A 19,601-nucleotide genomic window follows, 5' to 3' on the forward strand; every position below is an offset into this window, starting at 1 on the left:
ATGGCCACACGACACTTCCGCCCTAGTAAAATCGAACCAGTGAGGGGCCTCGGACGCTACAGAAGCTAGTACCACCCGGGTCGTGGTAAACAACTTCATTTTATTCAGTGAGTGAGTGAGTGAGTGAGTGAATGAGCGAGATAGTCAGAATGTACAGCTACAGACAGGGATGACGATATCTTGTGTCTGGTGCAATTTGATAACGGCAGTCAAATTGGTTTTAAATGGGACCTTTAAATGAAGAATCAAGGGCCCTGCTATTGCTTAAAATCGTCAGGTTTGTTAGCCAAATTTGCTAGCGATTATATTTTCATTAACAGCTATTATTAGTTAGCTACAAGCCTGCGACCAGCAGATCAGCAGCAGCCGCTCACCAGAGCTAGCCGCAGTGTTTACTAGGCGACTGCAGATAGCTAGCTACGGTATGCCTATTTTTCTGTAGGGGTTGTATTGAAAACAGGTCGACGTCGTAAATGCTAGCTGGCCAGTCACCGTTGTTTTTAGCAACATGTCCGTTTTTTAAATTGAATGTCAAGACTGGTTAAATTAGTTCGTTTTCATGTCTAACGTTAACATTAGATGCCTAGCTACTCAAATTACACAGCGTATGTTATGACATTGACAATGACAGCTAGGTGGTATTGGGGAGGTGAAAACACTCAATATGTCTGAAATATGTATTTCTTCTTTTTTTTAAGGGGATTCCAGGGGGACCATGTCAACTCTGCCGTGTCATCTACCCAAGTCCATTTTCTTTCTGCTTGACTCTACCGCCTCCGTTAACGTTAGTGATGGTGAGCATCTGCAGCGGCTAAAGGCATGAGAGACAATCGAAGACACCAGAGGCCTCGAGCTCAAGAATCAGATGCTGGCAGAGCACAAGTGTTCGCGAGATAAACAGAGGCAGTGCTGCTAACAGCAACAAAGATAAGCCCATGCAGAAGCCATAATCCCTTATTTTCTCACTTTTATTGGGCCTGGCTTGCAGCCTGAAGCTGTTTTTTACTGGATGAAATGTGTATATTATAGTGTAAGTGGTGTCAGATATTGAACACAGTGACTGGACTTTTAAACCTACACTTGTGAATTCAGCCAGCTCAACAACAAAACACAATGGCTTCCAATGACCACAAGGAGACAGAGAATGAACTGTCAGAACCCCTTCAAGCAGATGATGAGTTATTGAGTCAGGATGAGGACCCTGCTGGCATTAACTTCAAATCCCAAAGTTTACCTGCTCTGAATGACTCAGGCCAGCAAAGCAAGTCCTTGTTGGCCAAGTCTATGCAGCAGCAGGTGTCAATAATGGAGGAAAAGAGCGCTGAATTCATCCAACTCCCACAGAGGATCAACCTGAACCAACCTCTACCTGAATCCTCCTCCAGGACTAATGTTAACTATTCCCCTTCCAGTTCTAGTGTGGTGGGGATGAGTAGTTCATTTAACACAGAGACGCAGGTCAGCAAACCCAGGAGTAAAAACCCAACGAGACAAGGCTTCCTCACCTCGAGGTTACCCCTGATGCGTTTACCCACTAGGAAATACATTAGTGCAATTCTCGAAGACTCTCGCTGTTTTTTATTCTGCATGTGCTACCTGACATTCATTCAGTCACTGATGGTGTCTGGCTACCTTAGCAGTGTCATCACCACCATAGAGAAGAGGTACAGCCTCCGGAGCTCTGAGTCCGGCCTGCTCGTCAGCTGCTTTGACATAGGTAGTCTGTTGGTGGTGGTCTTCATCAGTTACTTCGGAGGGCGAGGGCAGAGGCCCAGATGGTTGGCCGTGGGTGCGGTGTTCATAGCCGTCGGAGCAGCCCTCTTCTCCTTGCCTCACTTCATCTCCCCTCCGTACCAAATCCTGGAGGTGAACTCGTCCCGGGGCAACGAGGGCCTGTGTATGAACAACAACGGCAGTGGCAAGGACTTCCTGGATGTGTCCTGCCCCAGAGACCAGGAGGGTAATGAACACAACCTGTATGTGGCCCTGTTCATCATTGCACAGATCCTGGTGGGCATGGGGTCGACGCCCATCTACACCCTGGGACCCACCTACCTGGACGACAACGTCAAGAAGGAGAATGCCTCTCTTTATCTAGGTAAGACGTGTGTGTGAGATGGGGTGTGAAAGGTCCGAAGACTACACAGCGCACCTGTAATAAACTAGGAGATAAAGGAGGGAGGCAACTCAGCTTGCCACCTCTGTGCCAAAGATTTACTGATTAGGCCTATTGTTTGGTTTCAGATGGAATTTTTCCAACTGCCTTTCCACCTGCCTCTGCCTATACACAAGGCCTTACAATACATTATGAAATTGGCTACTTAAACTTTGACTTCAGTTATTCAATCAATCCTTGTCCCTTTTAACTGTCATCCTAGATATTTTCTCTCCAGTGCTCTGAAACAACGTAAACCTAATTAAGCCTAAACACTGAAAATAAAGAATAGTTATGAAACAGGCTTGTATTCTGTGGTGGCCAATGTGGCTGCCTGGTGCCTGCCTCCGGTACACTCAGAGAAAAAAATCTCCACAAAAGAATTAGCTCCCAAATGTCACCCTATTCCCTATGTAGTGCACTACTTTTGACTAGAGCCCACTAAAGAATGCCTTTGACACAGCCCAGAGTCAGTCCCCTTTCTTCTCCTAGACCCAGTCTCTAATGGTGTTCTTGTGGAAGGCCAGTTCACAAAGGACTGAGCGGCTTTGATCATGCGGTCACTTGGTGCCAGTAGTACAATGGCTGGATACACACTGGCCAAGATGTGACAGAACTTGGCCCATCAGTACCTGTCAGGCTAGCTGGAAGAACACGAGGGCTGTGAAGGCAGACAGACTCTGGTCAAAAGTAGTGCACTATATAGGGAATAAGGTGCCATTTGGGACGCAGCTTAGTGTGGACAACACTAATGGTCCTTGACAGATCTCTGGTCAGTCTGATAGAGCCACAGACAGACAGTTACTCTGAGGACAGGACATGACTGTTAGGTAATGGAGCAACGGTTTATTAATTGTATGTTGTTCATGGAGTTCCAGTAAGAGTGATTTATAGGCTTTGGAAATGAGAGAAGGAACCTATAGTTATTCCAAAAAAGGCTCAATAACCATAATGTTCTTTTCCATATTAAGAGGGTTCTTACAGTAGCCTTTAATCTGAGATTATAAACACAGTAGTATGTATAATCTCAAAACAGTGTGATATTTTGTTGCTACTAGGTTTATTAGGTCAGGTTGTCATGAGGAGTGTGCCCATGATTGACCAACACAATACAACATAATTATACTCTTGGACTGCACTCCTAAATAAGAACAAGGGCTTGACTGACATCATCCTAAAATAAAGTTTTTTTTTTTTCAGAGCATTTTGTTATTTAAAGAGGCACAAGTTGAAACAGACCAAAATTGACAGAGAAGAGGTTGTGGACCAAGTGATGAATACTGGAAAAATGGGTCTGTGTTACGGTTGCACTGAATAAAAGATTATGCCTCTCAGCATTGTTAATAGATTCATGGCAATTCAAATAGGCATAATACAGTATTCTTTTGTAAGCTCGTAAGAACTTGTTCTATGTCCCTTATACATGGTAGTGGGTTCGATCTCCGGGACCACCCATACACAAAAAAAAATTATGCACGCATGACTGTAAGTCGATTTGGATAAAAGCGTCTGCTAAATGGCATAAAAAAAAATAAAAAAAATAAAAAAAATACAGTGCCTTCGGAAAGTATTCAGACCCCTTGACTTTTTCCACATTTTGTTAAGTTACAGCCTTATTCTAAAATGGATGAAATATTTTTTTTCTTCTCATTAATCTACACACAATACCCCATAATGACAAATCGAGAACAGGTTTTTAGAAATGTTTGCAAATGTATTAAAAATAAAAGGTGCATCCTGTTTCCATTGATCAGCCTTGAGATGTTTCTACAACTTGATTGGAGTACACCTGTGGTAAATTCAATTGATTGGACATGATTTGGAAAGGCACACACCTGTCTATACAGTGGGGATAAAAAGTATTTAGTCAGCCACCAATTGTGCAAGTTCTCCCACTTAAAAAGATGAGAGAGGCCTGTCATTTTCATCATAGGTACACGTCAACTATGACAGACAAAATGAGAAAAAAATATCCAAAAAATCACATTGTAGGATTTTTAATGAATTTATTTGCAAATTATGGTGGAAAATAAGTATTTGGTCAATAACAAAAGTTTCTCAATACTTTGTTATATACCCTTTGTTGGCAATGACACAGATCAAACATTTTCTGTAAGTCTTCACAAGGTTTTCACACACTGTTGCTGGTATTTTGGCCCATTCCTCCATGCAGATCTCCTCTAGAGCAGTGATGTTTTGGGGCTGTCTCTGGGCAACACAGACTTTCAACTCCCTCCAAAGATTTTCTATGGGGTTGAGATCTGGAGACTGGCTAGGCCACTCCAGGACCTTGAAATGCTTTTTACGAAGCCACTCCTTCGTTGCCCGGGCAGTGTGTTTGGGATCATTGTCATGCTGAAAGACCCAGCCACGTTTCATCTTCAATGCCCTTGCTGATGGAAGGAGGTTTTCACTCAAAATCTCACAATACATGGCCCCATTCATTCTTTCCTTTACACGGATCAGTCGTCCTGGTCCCTTTGCAGAAAAACAGCCCCAAAGCATGATGTTTCCACCCCCATGCTTCACAGTAGGTATGGTGTTCTTTGGATGCAACTCAGCATTCTTTGTCCTCCAAACACGACGAGTTGAGTTTTTACCAAAAAGTTATATTTTGGTTTCATCTGACCATATGACATTCTCCCAATCCTCTTCTGGATCATCCAAATGCACTCTAGCAAACTTCAGACGGGCCTGGACATGTACTGGCTTAAGCAGGGGGGACACGTCTGGCACTGCAGGATTTGAGTCCCTGGCGGCGTAGTGTGTTACTGATGGTAGGCTTTGTTACTTTGGTCCCAGCTCTCTGCAGGTCATTCACTAGGTCCCCCCGTGTGGTACTGGGATTTTTGCTCACCGTTCTTGTGATCATTTTGACCCCACAGGGTGAGATCTTGCGTGGAGCCCCAGATCGAGGGAGATTATCAGTGGTCTTGTATGTCTTCCATTTCCTAATAATTGCTCCCACAGTTGATTTCTTCAAACCAAGCTGCTTACCTATTGCAGATTCAGTCTTCCCAGCCTGGTGCAGGTCTACAATTTTGTTTCTGGTGTCCTTTGACAGCTTTTTTGGTCTTGGCCATAGTGGAGTTTGGAGTGTGACTGTTTGAGGTTGTGGACAGGTGTCTTTTATACTGATAACAAGTTCAAACAGGTGCCATTAATACAGGTAACGAGTGGAGGACAGAGGAGCCTCTTAAAGAAGAAGTTACAGGTCTGTGAGAGCCAGAAATCTTGCTTGTTTGTAGGTGACCAAATACTTATTTTCCACCATAATTTGCAAATAAATTCATTAAAAATCCTACAATGTGATTTTCTGGATTTCTTTTTCTCAATTTGTCTGTCATAGTTGACGTGTACCTATGATGAAAATTACAGGCCTCTCTCATCTTTTTAAGTGGGAGAACTTGCACAATTGGTGGCTGACTAAATACTTTTTTCCCTCACTGTATAAGGTCCCACAGTTGACAGTGCATGTCAGAGCAAAAACCAAGCCATGAGGTCGAAGGAAATGTCCGTAGAGCTCCGAGACAGGATTGTGTCGAGGTACAGATCTGGGGAAGGGTACCAAAACATTTCTGCAGCATTGAAGGTCCCCAAGAACACAGTGGCCTCCATCGTATTATTAAATGGAAGAAGTTTGGAACCACCAAGACTCTTCCTAGAGCTGGCCAACCTGCCAAACTGAGCAATCAGGGGAGAAGGGCCTTGGTCAGGGAGGTGACCAAGAACCCGATGGTCACTGACAGAGCTCCAGAGTTCCTCTGTGGAGATTGGAGAACCTTCCAGAAGGACAACCATCTCTGCAGCACTCCACCAATCAGGCCTTTTATGGTAGAGTGGCCAGACGCAAGCCACTCCTCAGTAAAAGGCACATGACAGCCCGCTTGGAGTTTGCCAAAAGACACCTAAAGGACTCTGACCTTGAGAAACCAGACTCTCTGGTCTGATGAAACCAAGATGGAACTCCTTGGCATGAATGCCAATCGTCACATCTGGAGGAAACCTGGCAAATCAAATCAAACAAATTTTATTTGCCACATGCGCCGACTACAACAGGTGTAGAAATGCTTACTTACAAGCCCTTAATCAACAATGCAGTTTTAAGAAAAATAAGTGTTAAGTAAAAAATAGATTAAAGAGCAGCAGTCAAATAAAATAATAGTAGGGAGGCTATATACACGGGGTACAGAGTCAATGTGCGGGGCACAGGTTAGTCGAGGTAATTGAGGTAATATGTACATGTGGGTAGAGTTAAAGTGCCTATGCATAGATCATAAACAGAGAGTAGCAGCAGCGTAAAAGAGGGGGTGGGGTGGGGTGGGGGGGACAATGCAAATAGTCTGGGTAGCCATGATTAGCTTTTCATGAGTCTTATGGCTTGGGGGTAGAAGCTTCCTCTGACACCGTCTGGTATAGCGGTCCTGGATGGCAGGAAGCTTGGCCCCAGCGATGTACTGGGCCGTACGCACTACCCTCTGTAGTGCCTTGCGGTCAGAGGCCGAGCAGTTGCCATACCAGGCAGTGATGCAGCCAGTCAGGATGCACTCGATGGTACAGCTGTAGAACATTTTGAGGATATGAGGACCCATGCCAAATCTTTTCAGTCTCCTGAAGGAGATAGGCTTTGTCGTGCCCTCTTCACGACTGTCTTGGTGTGTTTGGACCATGATAGTTTGTTGGTGATGTGGACACCAAGGAACTTGAAGCTCTCAACCTGCTCCACTACAGCCCCGTCGATGAAGCATGGTGGTGGCAGCATCATGCTGTGGGGATGTTTTTCAGCGGCAGAGACTGGGAGACTAGTCAGGATCGAGGGAAAGATGAAAGGAGCAAAGTACAGAGAGATCCTTGATGAAAACCTGCTCCAGAGCACTCAGGACCTCAGACTGGGGTGAAGGTTCACCTTCCAACAGGACAACGACCCTAAGCACACAGCCAAGACAACGCAGGAATGGCTTCGGGAGTAGTCTCTGAATGTCCTTGAGTGGCCCAGCCAGAGCCCGGACTTGAACCCGATCGAACATCTGTGAAGAGACCTGAAAATAGCTGTGCATTGACGCTCCCCATCCAACCTGACAGAGCTTGAGAGGATCTGCAGAGAAGAATGGGAGAAACTCCCCAAATACATGTGTGCCAAGCTTTTTAAGTCAAACCCAAGAAGAATCAAGGCTGTAATTGCTGCCAAAGGTGCATCAATAAAGTACTGAATAAAGGGTCTGAAAACTTACATAAATGTGATATTTCCATATTATTTTTTTTTAATACATTATCCAAAAGAATTCTGGGCTCGAGTCTAACATTTTCTCCTGGTTGCACTGGTACCACTAACTCTTTCAGTTGGTGGCACCAGCCCATGATTTGGTGGCACCCCAATTTTTTTTCCGCACAATCGAATACATTTCAGTCATCATCTTCTAAAGTTATTCACAATTCAACATTGGCTATGCTGTCAATGAAGCATGATTTTTGCCACGCTCAAAACAACTGTTAACTCAGTACTGCGAAAACTTGACTTCAATGAGTTCAAGACAACTGGGAAGTCGGGGAAAAAACGAGCTCTGACTAGGAAAATACGTTTTGAAGGGTCATCCAACTCGGAATTGTAAATCCGGAACTCAAGCCTCTTTCTAGAGCTACGACCTGAAGATCAATGACGTCATCATGATTCGACCTTGTTTTTTTCAGAGTTCCCAGTTGTCTTGAAAGCACAATAAATCCAGAGAATGCCAGACTTTGATGACAAAATTTGCCCACTAAGGATCACTGCGCCACCTTCCTGTTCAAGTGAGCACAGCACAACAAGGTGAGTCCCCAAATGTATTGTATGCTGCTGCATAAATGATGTAATATGCCAGGGAGATATGTATACTGTAGCTAAGAAAGTAATACTAAGTGTATGTTGTGTAGTAAGCTGTTAGTAGCCCATGTGCCTCACCCTAATCATTTGGTCTATTTACCCCTCATAATTTCGCCTACTGTTCTGACTTGGTGGTGCACATGTAGCCTATAACCTGTTTTAGAGAAATGTAATCATCGAGTAATGTAAGAGTTTTCATTGTCTGCTTATATGCCCCCTTTATTTATCCTACGGTTCTGACTTGGTGTACAGGGAGATGTTTGTAAGAACAGCCCATGTTCTGAATTCTGTCGCTGTACATTTCAAAAGTGCTAAACAAATAGTTATATTGACTACGTCCGTCCTAGCTCGCTCATTAATGTCTTAATGGTTGAATTAACTGTTTCGCTGCCAGACAAGGCCCCGTTGATAGCCAGGTGTAGCAGTGGTCAAATGTTGGGACAGCTTTATGTAGGCCCTAACAGTTTGTGGGCACCGTTTGTCACCGTTCTAGTGCAATTAATGTATTGTTTAGTGTTGTGTTGTGGCTTTGCTGGCATGCATCCCACTAGTTTTTTAATTTTTTTGCCCCACCAAGATTTACATGCTAAAATCGCCACTGAACCTAATACAGTGATTGTCATGAATTTGGGGTTGACAATTAGGCTATTTTTGTTATATTTTACAGACAAAATAGGGCTCCAGAATGTTCAATTTTTTTTTGTTCAATAGAGATTAATTTGCCTTAATCTTTACGTGCACAAATATTATATAGGCCTATAGCTAAATATAAAACTTTTCAGTGAGGCCTAGTGCAATTGCGATGGCCGATGCGCAATTTCACGCACTCTCCGAAACAGGCAGGCAGGGCAGACAATTTTATTACAGGAATCATGAGGATAATGCACTTTACTGTTGAACAAATTCCCTTTATCCGGCCCCAAAAATAGGACGTTTTGGTTGAGGTGACCAGGTAGAATGTGCAGCTCGCACCAGTGCGACCAATTAAATGTTTTACTCGCACAGCCAAGTTAAAGGGTCGCAAAATGCGACTAATGGTCGCAGTCTGGAGCCCTGCCTATACTCTACTTGTCTACACTCTACTGTCATATCCAAACTTGTGAAACATAAACGTCTATGATTGGTACAGATTTGATGTTGTCTGGACCAAACAAATTTGGTCTTGTTTGTTGGGGGGAGCTCATTAGAATAGTAGCCAATGTGTAGAAAAGTGTTGGCCAAGATGGCGTAGCAGTGCGGTCATGTTCTCTGTTGTGTGTCTGTGTAAATAGCCTGTTTTTGGTATTTATTTTACGTATATATTTCCCTATCACACTTTTCATCCTTCTACTAAATATACTTTTCTGCAACCCGCCTCACTCAATGTGGAACAGATTCTATTATTTACTCACCTTTTATCTAGAATCTCCAGTTGAAACTAGCTAGCCAGCTAACTAGCTAACGAGCTACTTGCTATTAGCCGCCGTTAGCGGTTTTCACCCAGAACATCGGATTTTCTGCCGGAATAACTGAATCACTGGACCTTAACACCGGATTGCAACTAGCTAGCCACAACCAAATGGATGTTGCTGTAGGCTAATCACCACTGCCCCCGAATCAAGCACCAGTTAGCCTTGAGCTAGCCTCGAGCCAGGCCCATATCCCGGCTATCTACCTCTTTGTCTACCGGACGGGAGTAGCCAGCTAACTAGCTACTTGCTATTAGCCACCGTTAGCGGTTTTTCACCATTGTCCGTGGCCTGCACTACCTACCAGCCAGCTCTAGCCTGGACTATTATCAGCCAGTCTGCACAGCGCGTTATCGACCCAGAACATATCGGATTTTCTGCCGGAATCACTGAATCACTGGACCTTTAACACCGGATCATCGCAACTAGCTAGCTGCAACCAAATGGATGTTGTTGTTGGCTAATCAGCCTTGAGCTAGCCTCGAGTCAGACACATCTCCCGGCTATCTACCTCTCTGTCAACCGGACGGGACCTCCTAGAGTCGACACGGAGCCCCGCCATCCATCATGACTGGTCTGCCGACGTAATCGTCTATGGTTTCAACAGGCTTCCCGTTGCGACGACCACGAAGATCCATCTGCTAGCCCCGCTGTAGCACCAATTCGAACTGCTCTCGGACTCACATTGCTGTTCACTGGACCTTATGATCACTCAGCTGCACAGCTGATGCCTGCGCTGGACTGTTCCTTTACACAGTACCCTGTCCTGTTTATCTGTTTAGCCTCAGCCAAAACTTTAATCGCCATTACCAGTTGTTGTCTTAGCTCTCTCTAATAACACCTGTGATTGCTTTATGCCTCTCTCCTATGTCAATATGCCTTGCCTATTGCTGTTCCAGTTAGTTCTTATTATACAATTTCACTGTAGAACCCCAAGTCCCTCTCAAACTGCCTCAAATAGCTCCTTTGTTCCACCCCCCATACACGCCAAGAGCGGCTCAATCGGTGCCTCCAGTGATGCTATCTCTTTCATTGTTACCCAACTCTTAGGTTTACCTCCACTGTACTCATACCCTTCCATATCCTTGTCTGTACGTAATGCCCTGAATCTATTCTACAACGCCCGGAAATCTTCCCCCTTTATTCTCTGTACCCAACGCACTAGAAGACCAGTTCTTAAAGCCTTTAGCCGTATCCTTATTCTAGTCCTCCTCTGTTCCTCTGGTGATGTAGAGGCTAACCCAGGCCCTGCAGCCCCCAGTATCACTCTGTAGCTCAGCTGGTAGAGCATGGCGCTTGTAACGCCAAGGTAGTGGGTTCGATCCCCGGGACCACCCATACACAAAAATGTATGCACGCATGACTGTAAGTCGCTTTGGATAAAAGCGTCTGCTAAATGGCATATTATTATTATTATTATTATTATTATTATTATTACTCCCCAGGAGCTATCATTTATTGACTTCTGTAACCGTAAAAGCCTTGGTTTTCTGCACGTTAACATCACAAGCCTCCTTCCTAAGTTATTCACTGCGTTAGCACACTCTGCCAACCCTGATGTTCTAGCAGTGTCTGAATCCTGGCTTAGGAAGGCCACCAAAAATGCAGAAATGTCCATCCCCAACTACAACATTTTCCGTCTAGATAGAACTGCCAAAGGGGGTGGAGTTGCAATCTACTGTAGAGGTAGCCTGCAGAGCTCTATCATACTATCCAGGTCTGTGCCCAAACAGTTTGAGCTTCTACTTCTAAAAATCCACCTTTCCAGAAATAAGTCTCTCACTGTTGCCGCTTGCTACAGACCCCCCTCAGCCCCCAGCTGTGCCCTGGACACCATATGTGAATTGATTGCCCCCCATCTATCCTCAGAGTTCATACTGCTTGGTGACCTAAACTGGGATATGCTTAACACCCCGCCATCCTATAATCCAAACTAGATGCCCTCAATCTCACACAAATTATCAAGGAACCTACCAGGTACAACCCTAAATCCGTAAACATGAGCACCCTCATAGATATCATCCTGACTAATTTACCCTCTAAATACACCTCCGCTGTCTTCAACCAGGATCTCAGCGATCACTGCCTTATTGCCTGCGTCCGTAATGGGTCCGCGGTCAAACGACCACCCCTCATCACTGTCAAACGCTCCCTAAAACACTTTAGCGAGCAGGCCTTCCTAATTGACCTGGCCCAGGTATCCTGGATGGATATCGATCTCATTCCGTCAGTAGAGGATGCCTGGTTGTTCTTTAAAAGTGCTTTCCTCTCAATCTTAAATAAGCATGCCCCATTCAAAAAATTCAGAACTAAGAACAGATATAGCCCCTGATTCTCCTCAGACTTGACTGCCCTTGACCAGCACAAAATCATCCTGTGGCGTACTGCATTAGCATCAAATAGCCCCCGCGATATGCAACTTTTCAGGGAAGGTAGGACCCAATATACACAAGCAGTTAGGAAAGCAAAGGCTAGCTTTTTCAAACAGAAATTTGCATCCTGTAGCACTAACTCCAAAAGGTTTTGGGACACTGTAAAGTCCATGGAGAATAAGAGCACCTCCTCCCAGCTGCCCACTGCACTGAGACTAGGAAACACTATCACCACCGATAAATCTACAATAATCGAGAATTTCAACAAGCATTTTGCTACGGCTGGCCATGCTTTCCACCTGGCTACCACTACCCCGGCCACCAGCTCAAATTAAGGTGGAAATCCACACTACAGGCTGATCCAACTGTGTCCTTAAAACAAGTCAAAATGAGGCTCAGTAGTGTGTGTGGCCTCCACGTGCCTGTATGACCTCCCTACAACGCCTGGGCATGCTCCTGGTGAGGTGGCGGATGGTCACCTGAGGGATCTCCTCCCAGACCTGGACTAAAGCATCCGCCAACTCCTGGACAGTCTGTGTTGCAACGTGGCGTTGGTGGATGGAGCGAGACATGATGTCCCAGATGTGCTCAATTGGATTCAGGTCTGGGGAACGGGCGGTCCATAGCATCAATGCCTTCCTCTTGCAGGAACTGCTGACACATTCCAGCCACATGAGGTCTAGCATTGTCTTGCATTAGGAGGAACCCAGGGCCAACCGCACCAGCATATGGTCTCACAAGGGGTCTGAGGATCTCATCTCGGTACCTAATGGCAGTCAGGCTACCTCTGGCGAGCACATGGAGGGCTGTGCGGCCCCCCAAAGAAATGCCACCCCACACCATGACTGACCCACCGCCAAACCGGTCATGCTGGAGGATGTTGCAGGCAGCAGAACGTTCTCCACGGCGTCTCCAGACTCTGTCACGTATGTCACGTGCTCAGTGTGAACCTGCTTTCATCTGTGAAGAGCACAGGGCGCCAGTGGCGAATTTGCCAATCTTGGTGTTCTCTGGCAAATGCCAAACGTCCTGCACGGTGTTGGGCTGTAAGCACAACCCCCACCTGTGGACTTCGGGCCCTCATACCACCCTCATGGAGTCTGTTTCTGACCGTTTGAGCAGACACATGCACATTTGTGGCCTGCTGGAGGTCATTTTGCAGGGCTCTGGCAGTGCTCCTCCTGCTCCTCCTTGCACACAGGCGGAGGTAGCAGTCCTGCTGCTGGGTTGTTGCCCTCCTACGGCCTCCTCCACGTCTCCTGATGTACTGGCCTGTCTCCTGGTAGCGCCTCCATGCTCTGGACACTACGCTGACAGACACAGCAAACCTTCTTGCCACAGCTCGCATTGATGTGCCATCCTGGATGAGCTGCACTACGTCTCATGCTACCACTAGAGTGAAAGCACCGCCAGCATTCAAAAGTGACCAAAACATCAGCCAGGAAGCATAGGAACTGAGAAGTGGTCTGTGGTCACCACCTGCAAAACCAGTCCTTTATTTGGGGTGTCTTGCTAATTGCCTATAATTTCCACCTGTTGTCTATTCCATTTGCACAACAGCATGTGAAATGTATTGTCAATCAGTGTTGCTTCCTAAGTGGACAGTTTGATTTCACAGAAGTGTGATTGACTTGGAGTTACATTGTGTTGTTTAAGTGTTCCCTTTATTTTTTTGAGCAGTGTATATCCATCCTGCCCTGCCTTTCGAAAGTTTTTGAAAGCCAAGTTAACAAACAGATCACCGACCATTTCGAATCACACCATACCTTCTCCGCTATGCAATCCGGTTTCCGAGCTGGTCATGGGTGCACCTCAGCCACGCTCAAGGTCCTAAATGATATTATAACCGCAATCAATAATAGACAGTACTGTGCAGCCGTCTTCATCGACCTGGCCAAGGCTTTCGACTCTGTCAATCACCGCATTCTTATTGGCAGACTAAATAGCCTTGGTTTCTCAAATGACTGCCTCGCCTGGTTCACCAACTACTTCTCAGATAGAGTTCAGTGTGTCAAATCGGAGGGCCTGTTGTCTGGACCTATGGCAGTCTCTATGGGGGTGCCACAGGGTTCAATCTTGGGCCGACTCTTTTCTCTGTGTATATCAATGATGTCGCTCTTGCTGCTGGTGACTCTCAGATCCACCTCTACGCAGACGACACCATTTTGTATACATCTGGCCCTTCATTGGACACTGTGTTAACAAACCCCCAAATGAGCTTCAATGCCATACAACACTCCTTCCGTAGCCTCCAACTGCTCTTAAACACTAGTCAAACTAAATGCATGCTCTTCAATCGAACGCTGCTGGCACCCGCCTACCCGACTAGAATCACTACTCTCGACGGGTCTGACCTAGAATATGTGGACAACTATAAATACCTAGGTGTCTGGTTAGACTGTAAACTCTCCTTCTAGACTCACATTAAGCATCTCCAATCCAAAGTTAAATCTAGAATCGGCTTCCTATTTCGCAACAAAGCCTCCTTCACTCATGCTGCCAAACATGCCCTCGTAAAACTGACTATCCTACCGATCCTTGACTTCGGCGATGTCATTTACAAAATAGCCTCCAACACTCTACTCAGCAAATTTGATGTAGTCTATTACAGTGCCATCCGTTTTGTCACCAAAGCCCCATATACTACCCACCACTGTGACCTCTACGCTCTTGTTGGCTGGTACTCACTACATATTCGTCGCCAAACCCACTGGCTCCAGGCCATCTATAAATCACTGCTAGGCAAATCCCCGCCTTTTATCTTAGCTAATTGGTCACCATAGCAACACCCACCCGTAGAATGCGCTCCAGCAGGTACATCTCACTGGTCATCCCCAAAGCCAACACCTCCTTTGGCCGCCATTCTTTTCAGTTCTCTGCTGCCAATGACTGGAATGAACTGCAAAAATCTCTGAAGCTGGAGACTTATCTCCCTCACTAACTTTAAGCATCAGTTGTCAGAGCACCTTACCAATCACTGCACCTGTACACAGCACATCTGAAATTAGCCCACCCAACTACCTCATCCCCATATTGTTATTTATTTTGCTCATTTGCACCCCAGTATCTCTATTTGCACATCATCTCTTTCAGTGTTAATACTAATTGTAATTATTTTGCACTATGGCCTATTTATTGCCTTACCTCCATAACTTGCTACATTTGCACACACTGTATATATATTTTCTGTTGTATTTTTGACTTTGTTTTGTTTTAGGGGCCCCGTGTAGCTCAGTTGGTAGAGCATGGCGCTTGCAACGCCAGGGTTGTGGGTTCGTTTCCCACGGGGGGCCAGTATGAAAATGTATGCACTCACTAACTGTAAGTCGCTCTGGATAAGAGCGCCTGCTAAATGACTAAATTGTAAAATGTTTTACCCCATATGTAACTCTGTGTTGTTGTTTTTATCGCACTGCTTTGCTTTATTTTGGCCAGGTCGCAGTTGTAAATGAGAACTTGTTCTCAACTGGCTTACCTGGTTAAATAAAGGTGAAATAAAAAATAAAAATAAAAACTAGGGGTTGTGACTGTGGGGTCGCCTGATTTGAAAATGGGGTCGTGAGAGTCAAAATAAGAAATTGCGCTTGGTTTATAGAACTGGGGTTACGTTAGTAACCTCCGGTAGCCGCTAGATGCGGTTGTAATAAACAGAAAGTTTTCTTCCTACAAATGTGGCTTTATCTTTTGAACGGTTTAAGCTACAAAATATTATGACCCCATCACGGAAAGATAAGACTCACAGGAACACAAGCCGCGCAGGACTAAATGGATTGTTGAGAAGAACTTGACTGGCCTGCACAGAGCCCTGACCTCAACCCCATCGAACACCTTTGGGATGAATTGGAACGCCAACTGCGAGCCAGGCCTAATCGCCCAACATCAGTGCCCATCTAACTAATGCTCGTAGCTGAAAGGAAGCAAGTCCCCGCAGCAATGTTCCAACATCTAATGGAAAGCCTTCCCAGAAGAGTGGATGTTCTTATAGCAGCAAAGGGGGGACCAACTCCATATTAATGATTTTGGAATGAGATGTTCGACGAGCATGTAGTGTATGGTCATGTAGTGTATGTGTCTTCTGTTTCCCTCTACAATGCCCACAAAGCAGCATAGGACTCATTAGAACAGAGTGGACAAGACCAGGCACTAAATCAGACTGGGGGGAGAAGAGCATCATGAATTACTATCTTTTCTACACAGATGATCGATCATACAAAATTATTGCCTGATGATCTTCTGAACTTTCCAATATCTTTCTGATGCATTTGTCACTTCAAACCATACTTCCTTCAGATAGTACTTTTTCCAGTATTTCTGTCAGACTGATTTGTAATAGACTGTCATAGCCCCAGTTAAAAAAGTTAACATTGGCAGTTGATTACATAACTTTTTCTTTTACATGGTGGGATTGCAAAAATTTTTGTTTTTCAGAAATGGGGTCTTGGGACAAAAATATTTGGGGACCTTTAGTGTAGAATAATACCCAAACATGCAAAGGAGGATTATTGCATTTTCTACCTTTGTGTACCTATTCAGGATACATCACCATGAAGAGAATGCATTTCTGTATAGTACAGATTCTGTTACCATCACTCTCTTACTGGTTGTTAATCCACTTCACTTACTGTAGTTCGGTAATGTATGTACAGTTGAAGTCGGAAGTTTACATACACCTTAGCCAAATACATTTAAACTCAGCTTTTCACAATTCCTGACATTTAATCCTAGTAAAATGGCCCTGTTTTAGGTCAGTTAGGATCACCACTTTATTTTAAGAATGTGAAATGTCACAATAATAGTAGAGAGAATTATTTATTTCAGCTTTTATTTATTTCATCACATTCCCAGTGGGTCAGAAGTTTACATACACTCAATTAGCATTTGGTAGCATTGCCTTTAAATTGTTTAACTTGGGTCAAACGTTTCGGGGCGCCTTCCACAAGCTTCCCACAATAAATTGGTTGAATTTTGGCCCATTCCTCCTGACAGAACTGGTGTAACTGAGTCAGGTTTGAAGGCCTCCTTGCTCGCACATGCTTTTTCAGTTCTGCCCACACATTTTCTATAGGATTGAGGTCAGGGCTTTGTGATGGCCACTCCAATACCTTGACTTTGTTGTCCTTAAGCCATTTTGCCACAACTTTGGAAGTATGCTTGGGGTCATTGTCCATTTGGAAGATCCATTTGAGACCAAGCTTTCAGTTCCTGACTGATGTCTTGAGATGTTGCTTCAATATATCCACAATTTTCCTTCCTCATGATGCCATCTATTTTGTGAAGTGCACCAGTCCCTCCTGCAGCAAAGCACCCACACAGCATGATATTGCCACCCACGTGCTTCACGGTTGGGATGGTGTTCTTCGGCTTGCAGGGTTCCCCTTTCCCTCCAAACATAACGATGGTCATTATGGCCAAACAGTTCTATTTTTGTTTCATCAGACCAGAGGACATTTCTCCAAAAAGTACGATCTTTGTCCCCATGTGCAGTTGCAAACCGTAGTCTGGATTTTTTATGGCGGTTTTGAAGCATTGGCTTCTTCCTTGCTGAGCGGCATTTCAGGTTATGTCGATACAGGACTCGTTTTACTGTGGATATAGATACTTTTGTACCTGTTTCCTCCAGCATCTTCACAGGGTCCTTTGCTGTTGTTCTGGGATTGATTTGCACTTTTCGCACCAAAGTACGTTCATCTCTAGGATACAGAACGTGCCTCCTTCCTGAGCGGTATGATGGCTGTGTGGTCCCATGGTGTGTTTACTTGCGTACTATTGTTTGTACAGATGAACGTGGTACCTTCAGGCATTTGGAAATTGCTCCCAAGGATGAACCAGACTTGTGGAGTTCTACAAAATAAATTTCTGAGGTCTTGGCTGATTTCTTTTGATTTTCCCATGATGTCAAACAAAGAGGCACTGAGTTTGAAGGTAGGCCTTGAAATACATCCACAGGTACACCTCCAATTGACTCAAATTATGTCAATTAGCCTATCAGAAGCTTCTTAAGCCATGACATTTTCTGGAATTTTCCGAGCTGTTTAAAGGCACAGTCAACTAAGTGTATGTAAACTTCTGACCCACTGGAATTGTGATACAGTGAATTATAAGTGAAATAATCTGTCTGTAAAAAATTGTTGGAAAAATTACATGCACAAAGTAGATGTCCTAACTGACTTGCCAAAACTATAGTTAGCTAACAAGACATTTGTGGAGTGGTTGAAAAACGAGTTTTAATGACTCCAACCTAAGTGTATGTAAACTTCCGACTTCAACAGTATGTATGTATGTACAGTGGGGGAAAAAAGTATTTAGTCAGCCACCAATTGTGCAAGTTCTCCTACTTAAAAAGATGAGAGAGGCCTGTAATTTTCATCATAGGTACATGTCAACTATGACAGACAAATTGAGAAAAAGAAATCCAGAAAATCACATTGTAGGATTTTTAATGAATTTATTTGCAAATTATGGTGGAAAATAAGTATTTGGTCACCTACAAACAAGCAAGATTTCTGGCTCTCACAGACCTGTAACTTCTTCTTTAAGAGGCTCCTCTGTCCTCCACTCGTTACCTGTATTAATGGCACCTGTTTGAACTTGTTATCAGTATAAAAGACACCTGTCCACAACCTCAAACAGTCACACTCCAAACTCCACTATGGCCAAGACCAAAGAGCTGTCAAAGGACACCAGAAACAAAATTGTAGACCTGCACCAGGCTGGGAAGACTGAATCTGCAATAGGTAAGCAGCTTGTTTTGAAGAAATCAACTGTGGGAGCAATTATTAGGAAATGGAAGACATACAAGACCACTGATAATCTCCCTCGATCTGGGGCTCCACACAAGATCTCACCCCCGTGGGGTCAAAATGATCACAAGAACGGTGAGCAAAAATCCCAGAACCACACGGGGGGGACCTAGTGAATGACCTGCAGAGAGCTGGGACCAAAGTAACAAAGCCTACCATCAGTAACACACTACGCCGCCAGAGACTCAAATCCTGCAGTGCCAGAGGTGTCCCCCTGCTTAAGCCAGTACATGTCCAGGCCCGTCTGAAGTTTGCTAGAGTGCATTTGGATGATCCAGAAGAGGATTGGGAGAATGTCATATGGTCAGATGAAACCAAAATATAACTTTTTGGTAAAAAGTCAACTCGTCGTGTTTGGAGGACAAAGAATGCTGAGTTGCATCCAAAGAACACCATACCTACTGTGAAGCATGGGGGTGGAAACATCATGCTTTGGAGCTGTTTTTCTGCAAAGGGACCAGGACGACTGATCCGTAAAGGAAAGAATGAATGGGGCCATGTATCGTGAGATTTTGAGTGAAAACCTCCTTCCATCAGCAAGGGCATTGAAGATGAAACGTGGCTGGGTCTTTCAGCATGACAATGATCCCAAACACACTGCCCGGGCAACGAAGGAGTGGCTTCGTTAGAAGCATTTCAAGGTCCTGGAGTGGCCTAGCCAGTCTCCAGATCTCAACCCCATAGAAAATCTTTGGAGGGAGTTGAAAGTCGTTTTGCCCAGCGACAGCCCCAAAACATCACTGCTCTAGAGGAGATCTGCATGGAGGAATGGGCCAAAATTCCAGCAACAGTGTGTGGAAACCTTGTGAAGACTTACAGAAAACTTTTGACCTGTGTCATTGGCAACAAAGTGTATATAACAAAGTATTGAGAAACTTTTGTTATTGACCAAATACTTATTTTCCACCATAATTTGCAAATAAATTCATTAAAAATCCTACAATGTGATTTTCTGGATTTTTTTTT

At 44.6% G+C, this 19,601-nt stretch overlaps 1 protein-coding gene across 4 annotated transcripts in view; it reads left to right on the top strand.

Moving 5' to 3' along the window:
- Positions 1 to 19,601, top strand: part of LOC121535181 (solute carrier organic anion transporter family member 5A1) — a 70,370-nt gene continuing 50,769 nt past the window's right edge. The window contains exons 1-2 of one of the 4 annotated variants that reach the window (XM_041841979.2): positions 1 to 85; positions 699 to 2,098. In XM_041841979.2, coding sequence (XP_041697913.2) covers positions 1,114 to 2,098 — 985 coding nt within the window. In that variant the 5' untranslated portion in view covers positions 1 to 85; positions 699 to 1,113. The other 3 variants (XM_041841983.2, XM_041841978.2, XM_041841980.2) reach the window with 3 other exon arrangements.

This window comes from Coregonus clupeaformis, chromosome 21 (assembly GCF_020615455.1).
Source record: "Coregonus clupeaformis isolate EN_2021a chromosome 21, ASM2061545v1, whole genome shotgun sequence".
NCBI classification, from domain to species: domain Eukaryota; kingdom Metazoa; phylum Chordata; class Actinopteri; order Salmoniformes; family Salmonidae; genus Coregonus; species Coregonus clupeaformis.